Below are 12,681 nucleotides of genomic sequence, written 5' to 3'. Positions count from 1 at the left end.
TCTAGACATATATTATATGGTCATGTTAAAAAATCGGCGAGGTTATATCATATTCCGCTAACTGGTTACTTGTGTAAAGATGAGCTTGACAGTGTCCTTGTCAGGATTAACTTGGGTTGAAACAAAGGGGAATAAGTCAGTTAAGAGGCTTAAATGGCCACTTGAGAGGGGTTGTCGCTGCTTCCGTTAGTACCTCCTTGCATAGACATTCTAAGGTCTATGCTCCTTGGTACAATGTAACAACAGGATTGCGTGAATCCACTTTTATCATTGGTTGATTATGTCCGCAAAGGTCAATGTCATGACAACCAGACAACGGTTCATTTTCTGTCTGGTTCCCAGCGGTACTGAGCGACATGCCCATTCACAGGTCGCCGTACACACAAAATCCACCGAGTTTTACAGGGACCCGGGACTTAGACTAGGAGTATACAATTTTTTTATTTAGTTCATATATGGCATCATAATTTCATTGAAGATCTATTTTCATTAAATGTGGCGCCGACTAGAAATAAAACGGTACGTCAGCGATTTAAAAAAAATCAACGCTGAATTCCCCCATTTACATACAAGTTACAAGTTTATATCCACCGAAGCTGAAAACACAAACTTCCACACAATACGATTTCATACAGTGTATCTATTCACAATTTGTAAAAATTGCGAAGTTTGACCTGCAGTTTCACTGTCCGTGGAGCTAGTTTCCCGGCCGATCGCGTTGTTTCAAAGGTCTCTGTTAGTAACCGTGATTACGACAAACGTGGACAATGACATTCATGTACATTCTCAATTTTCCCACTGCAGCACATTTCCAATGAATGAAAGATACAACAATTTACATAAATATTAATTCATTTTCGGACAATTACGGGATGTATTGACGTCGTTGACAATGCGATATCAATGCCACTCGCACTATGTACATATTAGCACTAGATCTAGTGCCATTTTAGCACTAGATCTAGTGCCATTTTAGCGCTAGATCTAGTGCCATTTTAGCACTAGATCTAGTACTATTTCGGATTAGTGCTACTAGCACTAACCACTCGCACTACGCCCATTTCGACACATTTACATACCTCCACAGTGACATGTCTTACCTAGAGGTGTCTGTTTGGGCAGCCACAGTGACATGTCTTACCTAGAGGTGTCTGTCTGTGCAGCCACGGTGCCATGTCTTATCTAGAGGTGTCTGTTTGTGCAGCCAAGATGACATGTCTTATCTAGAGGTGTCTGTTTGTGCAGCCACGGTGACATGTCTTACCTGGAGGTGTCTGTTTGGGCAGCCACAGTGACATGTCTTACCTAGAGGTGTCTGTCTGTGCAGCCACGGTGCCATGTCTTATCTAGAGGTGTCTGTTTGTGCAGCCAAGATGACACGTCTTACCTAGAGGTGTCTGTTTGTGCAGCCATGGTGCCATGTCTTACCTGGAGGTGTCTGTTTGTGTAGCCAAGATGACATGTCTTACCTAGAGGTGTCTGTTTGTGCAGCCACGGTGACATGTCTTACAGAGAGGTGTCTGTTTGTGCAGCCAAGATGACATGTCTTACCTAGAGGTGTCTGTTTGGGCAGCCACAATGACATGTCTTATCTAGAGGTGTCTGTTTGTGCAGCCACGGTGACATGTCTTACCTGGAGGTGTCTGTTTGTGCAGCCACGGTGCCATGTCTTACCTAGAGGTGTCTGTTTGTGCAGCCAAGATGACATGTCTTACCTAGAGGTGTCTGTTTGTGCAGCCAAGATGACATGTCTTACCTAGAGGTGTCTGTTTGTGCAGCCAAGATGACATGTCTTACCTAGAGGTGTCTGTTTGTGCAGCCACGGTGACATGTCTTACCTTGAGGTGTCTGTTTGTGCAGCCATGGTGACATGTCTTACAGAGAGGTGTCTGTTTGTGCAGCCACGGTGACATGTCTTACCTGGAGGTGTCTGTTTGTGCAGCCACGGTGCCATGTCTTACCTGGAGGTGTCTGTTTGTGCAGCCAAGATGACATGTCTTACCTAGAGGTGTCTGTTTGTGCAGCCAAGATGACATGTCTTACCTAGAGGTGTCTGTTTGTGCAGCCACGGTGCCATGTCTTACCTGGAGGTGTCTGTTTGTGCAGCCACGGTGCCATGTCTTACCTGGAGGTGTCTGTTTGTGCAGCCAAGATGACATGTCTTACCTAGAGGTGTCTGTTTGTGCAGCCACGGTGACATGTCTTACCTAGAGGTGTCTATTTGGGCAGCCACAATGACATGTCTTATCTAGAGGTGTCTGTTTGTGCAGCCACGGTGCCATGTCTTACCTAGAGGTGTCTGTTTGTGCAGCCAAGATGACATGTCTTACCTAGAGGTGTCTGTTTGTGCAGCCACGGTGACATGTCTTACCTGGAGGTGTCTGTTTGTGCAGCCACGGTGCCATGTCTTACCTGGAGGTGTCTGTTTGTGCAGCCAAGATGACATGTCTTACCTAGAGGTGTCTGTTTGTGCAGCCACGGTGACATGTCTTACCTTGAGGTGTCTGTTTGTGCAGCCATGGTGACATGCTCTTACCTAAAGATGTCTGTTTTGTGCATCCACGGTGACATGTCTTACCTAGAGGTGTCTGTTTGTGCATCCACAGTGACATGTCTTACCTAGAGGTGTCTGTTTGTGCAGTCATGGTGACATGTCTTACCTAGAAGTGTCTGTTTCCATATCCTTTGATCCTGTCACTAAACATGGATGCATACGTACATGTTCCAGCATTGGCTACAATTTGAAAAAAACATATACCGTATTAGCTCTATAAAAAAAACATATATCGTATTAGCTCTATAAAAAAAACATATACTGTATTAGCTCTATAAAAAAAACATATACCGTATTAGCTCTATAAAAAAAACATATACCGTATTAGCTCTATAAAAACAAGTCATTGTCAATGACACGTCCCCGTTCCGTTCATATTTGAGTGACATATACATTCAAAGCAGATCATGACCGAAATGCACCTGTATATGTACAACACATTGTACTAAATCTGAACAAAATCCATCTATGCATGACTGAGATCCGGTTCCGGAATTGTGAAAATACGTGATTTTGATGCATTTTCGGCCTTAAAATGGCCATCATTCAGCTATTGTTAAGCGGATCATGAAACAAATGCACATATCTATTTGTGACATGATGTACAATGTACCATGTGTGTGTGAAGTTTGAACTTGATCAATCCAGACATGTCTCGGATACGGATCCAGAACTGAATTCTTTAAAACAAAATGGCTGCCAGTCGGCCATTTCAAACCCGATTCAAAAAAAAATGACGTGCATCAAGGTCCTATTATGTTTAATGTATGTACCAAATTTGAACAAAATCCGTCCATGCATAACTGAGATCCGGGTCCGGAATGGTGAAAATGTGCAATTTCAATGCATTTTCGGCCTTAAAGCGGCTGCCATTTGGCTATCGTTAATGAGATCATGAAACAAATGCACATACATATTTATGACATGATGTACCATGTGCGTGTGAAGTTCGTACTTGATCAATCCAGACATGTCTCGGATACGGATCCAGAACTGAATTCTTTAAAACAAAATGGCCGCCAGTCCGCCATTTCGAACTTGATCCGAAAAAAAAAATGACGTGCATCAAGGTCCTATTATGTTTAATGTATGTACCAAATTTGAACAAAATCCGTCCCTGCATAACTGAGATCCAGGTCCGGAATGGTGAAAATGTGCGATTTTGATGCATTTTCGGCCTTAAAATGGCCGCTATTCGGCTATCGTTAATCGGATCATGAAAAAAATGCATGTGCATATGTCCCATATAATGTGTGATGTATGAGTGAAGTTTGAACTTAATCGGTCCATGCATATTCGAGATACAGGTGATCACGGACGCACGGACGCACACAGGGCAAAACACAAGTCCCCGTTTTCGGACTACGTCCGAACGGGGACTAAAAACATATACTGTATTAGCTCTATAAAAAAAAAATATACCGTATTAGCTCTATAAAAAAAACATATACCGTATTAGCTCTATAAAAAAAACATATACCGTATTAGCTCTATAAAAAAAACATATACCGTATTAGCTCTATAAAAAAAACATATACCGTATTAGCTCTATAAAAAAAACATATACCGTATTAGCTCTATAAAAAAACGCATACCGTATTAGCTCTATAAAAAAAACATATACCGTATTAGCTCTATAAAAAAACATATACCGTATTAGCTCTATAAAAAAAACATATACCGTATTAGCTCTATAAAAAAACATATACCGTATTAGCTCTATAAAAAAAACATATACCGTATTAGCTCTATAAAAAAACATACCGTATTAGCTCTATAAAAAAAACATATACCGTATTAGCTCTATAAAAAAACATGTAACGTATTAGCTCTATAAAAAAAACATATACCGTATTAGCTCTATAAAAAAAACATATACCGTATTAGCTCTATAAAAAAACATATACCGTATTAGCTCTATAAAAAAACATATACCGTATTAGCTCTATAAAAAAAACATATACCGTATTAGCTCTATAAAAAAACATATACCGCATTAGCTCTATAAAAAAAACATATACCGTATTAGCTCTATAAAAAAACATATACCGTATTAGCTCTATAAAAAAAACATATACCGTATTAGCTCTATAAAAAAACATATACCGTATTAGCTCTATAAAAAAAACAAATACCATATTAGCTCTATAAAAAAACATATACCGTATTAGCTCTATAAAAAAGACATATACCGTATTAGCTCTATAAAAAAAACATATACCGTATTAGCTCTATAAAAAAAACATATACCGTATTAGCTCTATAAAAAAAACATATACCGTATTAGCTCTATAAAAAAGACATATACCGTATTAGCTCTATAAAAAAAACATATACCGTATTAGCTCTATAAAAAAAACATATACCGTATTAGCTCTATAAAAAAAACATTCCTAATTGGAGCATATAAACCAAAAATTACATTTGTATGTATAATGAATCATTAAAATCATCACCTCTGTCATTTACTTACCGGTACTATGTGCTATTATGTCTATTTCGCGAGATGCATGAAAGACCCGCGTCAAACGTCTGCCACAAAAATCGAGCGATTTGATTTTGAACTAGAATTTCTTTATTTCGTAGCTCACATCGACCGGCCGATCTTCGACAGAGGAATATTGCTTCTGAATACCCTCACTTAATCGAAATTGCCTATCATCAAATGTGGACAGCAGTATTAAGCATGGAAATGTCCCCCAAAATACTTTCGCGTTTGTCGAATCTCTCGCGATGTTTGATGCCACTACAATGCTATGACCTTTGTTTGTCCTGTTTTTACGTTCGATTTCATGCATAACGCGTGATTCTTGCACTGAACGGAAAATGGTCTATTGAGATAGATAGGTTATTTTTTAATAAATTAATAATTGAACTCACCAGTATTATCTGATTAAATTCAGCGCTATTATCTTTACCATAATTTGATCGTAGATATGACAGAAAGTTGCACGGGTACATTCCATACAGGCGATGAAATAATGAATAAACAGCAACTTGTAGATGTAAGATGTGCACTTCCGGTACAATGGCTGAAGAAGAAAAAATATTATGGTTTTTTTCACAGATTCATCTTTAAATATCTTGATTATTTCTCCACAATCTTAGATTCAGGATTTTACTCATATTTAATTATTCTTCAACTATTTCTTAGTAAATTCTTAATCAAAAAAAAAGTAGCTCTTCACTGGCTAGAAGTTTTGATGAAAACTTTAAATATTTTTATTTATTTAGTTCTATTCTGTGAATAGTGATAAAAGTTATTTATTTCACATTAGATTCTGCCGCATTAGGGCGCTAAACACAATTACCATAGTTGCCTGGGCAAACGCCCAACCTCCAATTTTGATACATACGTCTTTTTCTACACTTGTAATAAAACAAATTTAAAAAAATATTTTTCATTTGTTGTATGAGCAGTTGACTCCCTTGCAGTCTGTTGTCTGTTGTGATTCTGATAAAAATTCTTGAAAAATATATGTCAATTGTGTAAAATGAGTGGTGAACGCGAAATACTAATTTCGCGTTCTCAGATTTGTTCATTTCAAGATGATATCTTCAATTCTCTAATTTTGGTGAATATTTTTGTCTTTTTTGAAAACAGCAAGTCTGATTGCTTTGATACTATACATATTTTTCATTTTCTAATGATATCTTCAGTTCTTTAATTGAAATGTCTATTGCTAACAGCGAGGCTATCTCAGCCGACAGGCTGCTTGTTGTGATTAGACATGAATTAAAAGTGCCAAGCTGACAGACAGTCCAAATTGTGTGCGATGACATCAACAAACTTTAGGACAAAGCTGTAGGGATTTTGTTCGACGGCGACAGTGACATCGACTTGGACTTTGACGTAGATAGCGATGAATGTACAAATAGAGATCTGAGAATTTTGTTTCCAAACTATTAAATTTCAAAAATTTTATTGTATAAATTTGTAAATTAGTATTGATCTTGTATGACTGTTAACCGGTATTTGTCAAAACTGGAAATTTTACTCAGTTTAACCCGACATTTTAGTTTATTTTGAGTTCACATGTATTGGGCGAGTTTGTCGGTGGGGAAATCTAAATTCAAATGATTCTTCACTGTCGATATTTCTGGTTTATTTGTTAATTTATTTCATGTTTTTATTCGCGGTTCTATTCCCTGTTGCAGTTCGATGAGGGTGTTGTCAATTTTTGTGAATTTTAAGTTTTTTTGCAGGGGATGTCCGGGCATAGGCCCACTTCTAATTTTTTTTTAATTTTCCATGTTCAGGACCCTGGGTGCTTACCCGGACAATTACAGTCGTAGTGAAATAGTTACATCTAATCAGTTCTGAAGGGAAGGTTCTAATGGTTAAATCGTCTTACAAAGACTCAACAATACATTAAACTAATTACTAAATCACTTGATACATTAAATATTTAAATATTCACTTATGATTGATCTTTGATCCAACTAATATTAATAGTACAATAAATATTTACCAGGTGGTTTTAGTTTCCATGACGACAGCCTGCTGAATCCTTCAAAGATGTCTTGTAAATATTGCCCAACAGAAGATGGTACAATGGGCAAAAGAGTTGTAATTATCAGCACTGAACTCATTACTACCGGCACATCAGTGTCATTCTGAAGAAAAAAAAATGATTACGAGTGAATGCAAAGCTCTCAAGTGACTAAACATGCTACCCGAGTCATAAATAGTAACTAGTAACATGATACTGGTAATGTTTAGTAACTAGTAACATGATACTGGTAATATCTAGTAAATAGTAACATGATACTGGTAATGTTTAGTAACTAGTAACATGATACTGGTAATATTTAGTCACTAGTAACATGATACTGGTAATGTTTAGTAACTAGTAACATGATACTGGTAATATATAGTAACTAAATGTAATAACATGAACAAAATCATTTACCAGTGAATAAATACATGATCACCAGTCGGCCATTTTCAATGAAAACAAACAGACGTGCATCAGTGACCAATAATGAGCTACAATACCAGGCTGAAATGAAATCGTCAGGCACACCTGGTACTGAAATCACCACTAGTCGGTCAATGGTCATAACTGTTCATATGTATACCATTATGTCTTGTTGTACCAACTTTGAATATAAAATCAGTCCAGGCAAATCTTACAATAAATCTTGCAATACCAATAGTAACTTGTAACCCAACAAGCCGGCAGGCTGGTTGGCGATCCGCTCCGCTCAAAAACAAGCAACATGTTGTTGGCTGTTTCCATGGTGTGACATAAACGTGAAGCTAACGTCGGTTTATAACTAATACGAACTTCGCAAACACCATTCAGTCTTTAGAAGTCACTTAGTTTATTACTAGGACCACAGTCACTCTACTAGTAGAGTGGCTGTGCTAGGACGTATTCTGCTGTTACATTTTTATTTCCAACCGTTTTGCGATAGCATTTTCTAGAATGAAGCGTTTCCTGTAAATGCTGGAAAGTGAAATAACGAAATGGTAAAAAATTACCTAAACTGCAGTGTGTTGACCTTCATAACAATATACTTCATAATGCAAAACACTAGTCATGGTGAGTTATTTAAATATACGACTCCTAATTGAAAAATATGACCACAGTCCAGAATTTCAGACTGATATTAAGCAACCTAAGAGCATATCAGAAGCATTTACGGTACTCTCAAATATAAAAAAGAACTGCAGTCAAAAGTCAAGAATGCCAGCAAATAAAGGACACTGTCCCACAATCCTTTGTGCGCGTTATTACGGACACGCGCAAAAAACTGTCAAATATACAGTACGCGACTATCTTGCCACATATTGTTTAGCAGTGGAGTGTTCGGTGACCATTGAATTAGCCCGTGATTCATATTTTATGTGTATTAATTTATTCATCAATTTTCGTGATTGACAGTACTGCCCAAATTTTAGTAAAAAAAAACGCAACTGGTGAAACGGAAGAGCATCGCCAGGCGATGGACACAGGGCTCTTTGGCAACAACCGCATACAGGTCAAAATACGCATTCTATTTTTACACGTTAAATTTAGCTCTTCCCTTTCGCCCCCTCCGGAATATTCTACTTTCGCAGCCTAATCGCAGGTTTTTCGAAAAACGTCGAAAAAACACAAGAATTAGTAGAAATGTTTTTGTTTTGGGCGAATTATTGATGGAGAATAATGTCTTTATTACAAAAATGCTGAAAAACCGCGAGTTGTTGCCTTAGTTATTTTTTTAAAACTGCGAACTAGGCAAATTTGGTTGCACAACTTCCCTTTATCATATACACCCAGCGACACCGATGCCAGTTGACTGTGTACAAAACTGGTAGGAGGTAATACATTTTGGGCGAAAGTATTCAAAAATCAGTTTTTGGCTGTTGCTATGGCAACGGTGGGCCAAAAAAATTTTTCAGATTTTTCCTAATAACTAGGGTGAAGGTGTGACCTACATGCCAAGTTTGAACGAAATTGGCCAAGCCAAAAAATTCACAGAAAAAATCATACGTGAAAACACTGGAAATGTACACACACAGACACACACACAAAACGACAAAAGTGATTATAAGGGCAATCCTAGCAGAGCGGATCGCCAATACTGATAGTAACTTGTAACCCAATACTGATAGTAACTTGTAACCCAATACCGATAGTAACTTGTAACCTAATACCGATAGTAACTTGTAACCTAATACCGATAGTAACTTGTAACCTAAAACCGATAGTAACTTGTTACCTAATACCGATAGTAACTTGTAACCTAATACCGATAGTAACTTGTAACCTAATACAGATAGTAATATGTAACTGAATACTGATAGTAACTTGTAACCCAATACTGATAGTAACTTGTAACCCAATACCCAATTGTAACTTGTAACCCAATACTGATAGTAACTTGTAACCCAATACTGATAGTAACATGTAACCCAATACCGATAGTAACTTGTAACCAAATACAGATAGTAATATGTAACCTAATACAGATAGTAATATGTAACCCAATACTGATAGTAACTTGTAACCCAATACTGATAGTAACTTGTAACCCAATACTGATAGTAACTCGTAACCCAATACTGATAGTAACTCGTAACCCAATACCGATAGTAACTTGTAACCCAATACCGATAGTAACTTGTGACCCAATACTGATAGTAACTTGTGACCCAATACTGATAGTAACTCGTAACCTAATACCAATAGTAACTTGTAACTGAATACTGATAGTAACTTGTAACATAATGCCAGTAGTAACTTGTAACCCAATACTGACAGTAACTTGTAACCCACTACTGATAGTAACTTGTAACCCAACACTGATAGTAACTCGTAACCCAATACTGACAGTAACTTGTAACCAAATACTGATTGTAACTTGTAACCTAATACCAATAGTAACTTGTGACTGAATACTGATAGTAACTTGTAACCTAATACTGATAGTAACTTGTAACCCAATACCAATAGTAACTTGTAACCCAATACTGATAGTAACTTGTAACCCAACACTGATAATAACTTGTAACCAATACAGATAATACTTACTTTAATACAGTTGAGTAATGAGACAAATAACGGGGAATGAATGATCTTATGCAACCATGAAGGTTGTTTTCTTACAACGCAACCAAGTAAAGTCAATGCTGCCATCTTATTGAAACTTCTGAGACACTCATTTAATTTCTCAAACAGGTGCTGTAAATAAAAATATTACTTTACTATCATGTGGATTTTAGTTTTGCTATTTTGAATAGTTATGCCTATTAGCGGCAACAATAGTTTCACAATTGAATGTACACTGTGAAGATTTATTCAGATTTGCTGCACAAAAGTTATTTGCAGTGTTTACTACTCAATTGCTGGTGAAACAAATTATCAGAAGACAAATTTGAAATTTTGAAATGAGGTAGTATTAGAAGACAAGCAGTCTGTCGGCTGATACCACTCCACTGTATAGTTAAGTTAGACAATTGAAAATAGCATTTTTTACCAAAAATGACAAAAATATTCACTAAAACTAGGAAATTAATTTAACTTATTGTCACAAAATGAACACATCTGTCAAGGTCCACCCACGGTGTCTACATAGAAAATAACAACGCAATCAGGCTTACCAAAATTGACAAAGATATTCATCAAAAAGATATCTTCATGAAATAAAAACATCTTAGATAATACAACCAAGGTACATTTGTATTAAGTATTGACTAAGTTGACAGTGGAGCTAAGAAACTATCTGTGAATAGTAACAGGTTTTATTAAACTGGAGATGACAGATAAATGCCTCATTCATAGATTGTCTTAGTATCGGAAATCGTTACCCATGACCATAAAACTTGTGAAGATCACAACTGACAAAAAGGAGATTTAGATCGAGGCATCCAAGATAGCAGCAACATAATGCATGATTTTTCCCATGATGTTTGAAAATAATTTTGAGGTCATTTCCATTTTTTTTATTGGTAATTAACCAAGGATTCTATGTTTGTAAATTTTGACACCATTGTAGCAGCGGTAGCCCCCTTCCTCCCACTACATCACAATGCTGTCAGGTGGCAATGTAATGGTGATTGTAGTGTTACAATCGTTTACTTCAGTTTTAAAATGCTGTTGTGTGAAAATGTTTTCATTATCATCCGCAGTGTGAAAAAGCAATGAAATTTATGTACCAGGAGAACAAAAGAAATTGTAACATTAATGTTTTGTGTGGAAATAAAATCACACAATCTGAAGTCCAATGTTTTCAATAACACACTGGTTAAAGTACTTTATTTTCACTTGGAATTTATTTTTTCTGAAGGAGTGAATCAGTGAAAATAAACTTCTGACAAAATACCTTTTTTCCTGCATGTTACATTCAATTCATCAAAAATCAGCGTAAATAAGCTCCATACAAACAAAGAACAAGCAGTCTCTCGGCTGAAGTAGCTCCGCTGTTAGCAATGCACATTTCAATTAAAGAACTGAAGACATCGTTAGAAAATGAACAATATGTATAGTATCAAAGCAATCGGACTAGCTGTTTTCAAAGTCAAAAATATCACTTTTCACCAAAAATATATCAACATGAAATGAACAAATCTGAGAGAGGTCCACATGTAGTACCTATACATGTAATATCAAAGCAATCAGACAATCAGAAGTCGAAAATATTACTTTTTACCAAAAATCTTCATCAAAATTAGAGAATTTAAGATATCATTACGAAATAAACAAATCTGAGAGAGGTCCACGTATAGTACCTACCGGTATATATATGTAATATCAAAGTAATAGGACTTGTGGTTTTAAACAAGAAGTCCAAAATATCACTTTTTATGAAAAATGACAAAAATATTCACCAAAAATAGAGTATGAGAGATTTTGACATGAAATGAACAAATCTGAGAAAGAACCATCCAAAGTACTTGAATATCAAATTTGAAAACATTCTGACTTGTGGTTTCAAAGAAGAAGTTGAAATTGTAAAATTGACGACGATGGACACCGGGCAATCAGTAATATGAACAGCTCTGCTGTGTCGACTTTGTCGGAGCTAAAAAATGTATTTTCAATGAAATTCAATTCCAGCTAAAATAAAGTATTTTACAGTAAATGTCTCTATCTCCAATAGTGCTCCAGATATGAGGTGATGAGGTCACACGACCATGAAGGCTTGGTTTTTATAAAAATGTATCAATTCCAATCATCAAGATTTTATTCAACTTTAAATATTTAATACTTATTGGCTCAAGAGCTAAACACTATCTATGCCCATAATGCACATGCACACTGATTGATTGAACTAACTCATTAATATTAATTAGAAATAATGATGTCAAAATACCATTTTTAGATTGGTTGATTTATTAAAATGCATATTTGTAAAAAAAAACATTCACAGCGACCCTTCACTGTATCATTCAGTTATGATTTGTAAACAACTAAATAACAAGACATGAAATGTCACAGTCCCCGTTATTTGATTATAAAGTTGTACAAAGAACATCTGCAAACAGGTGAATAAATATGTACTCTTTGTGGTTACAACTCATCATAAAGTGATTTCCGATGATCTAGTTTTGTACTGACAACTAAAAACTTCCACTGACCCATGTTCAGAATCTCAGAGTACACAAGTGCAACAAAACTATTTGTCATACATGTATA

At 36.2% G+C, this 12,681-nt stretch overlaps 1 protein-coding gene across 1 annotated transcript in view; it reads right to left on the bottom strand.

Moving 5' to 3' along the window:
• The window catches only part of LOC100378717 (hamartin-like), a 56,071-nt gene that overhangs the window by 28,215 nt on the left and 15,175 nt on the right, over window positions 1-12,681 (bottom strand). The window contains exons 4-7 of the mRNA XM_085492299.1: window positions 10,078-10,227; window positions 7,027-7,171; window positions 5,435-5,586; window positions 2,661-2,734 (exon numbers count right to left, since the gene is read on the bottom strand). Coding sequence (XP_085348425.1) covers window positions 2,661-2,734; window positions 5,435-5,586; window positions 7,027-7,171; window positions 10,078-10,227 — 521 coding nt within the window. The remainder of the gene's footprint in view (window positions 1-2,660; window positions 2,735-5,434; window positions 5,587-7,026; window positions 7,172-10,077; window positions 10,228-12,681) is intronic.

Source organism: Saccoglossus kowalevskii, chromosome 17, assembly GCF_978046115.1.
Source record: "Saccoglossus kowalevskii chromosome 17, keSacKowa6.1, whole genome shotgun sequence".
In the NCBI taxonomy this organism is placed as follows: Eukaryota; Metazoa; Hemichordata; class Enteropneusta; family Harrimaniidae; genus Saccoglossus; species Saccoglossus kowalevskii.
This window is presented reverse-complemented; position numbering and strand designations above follow the sequence as displayed.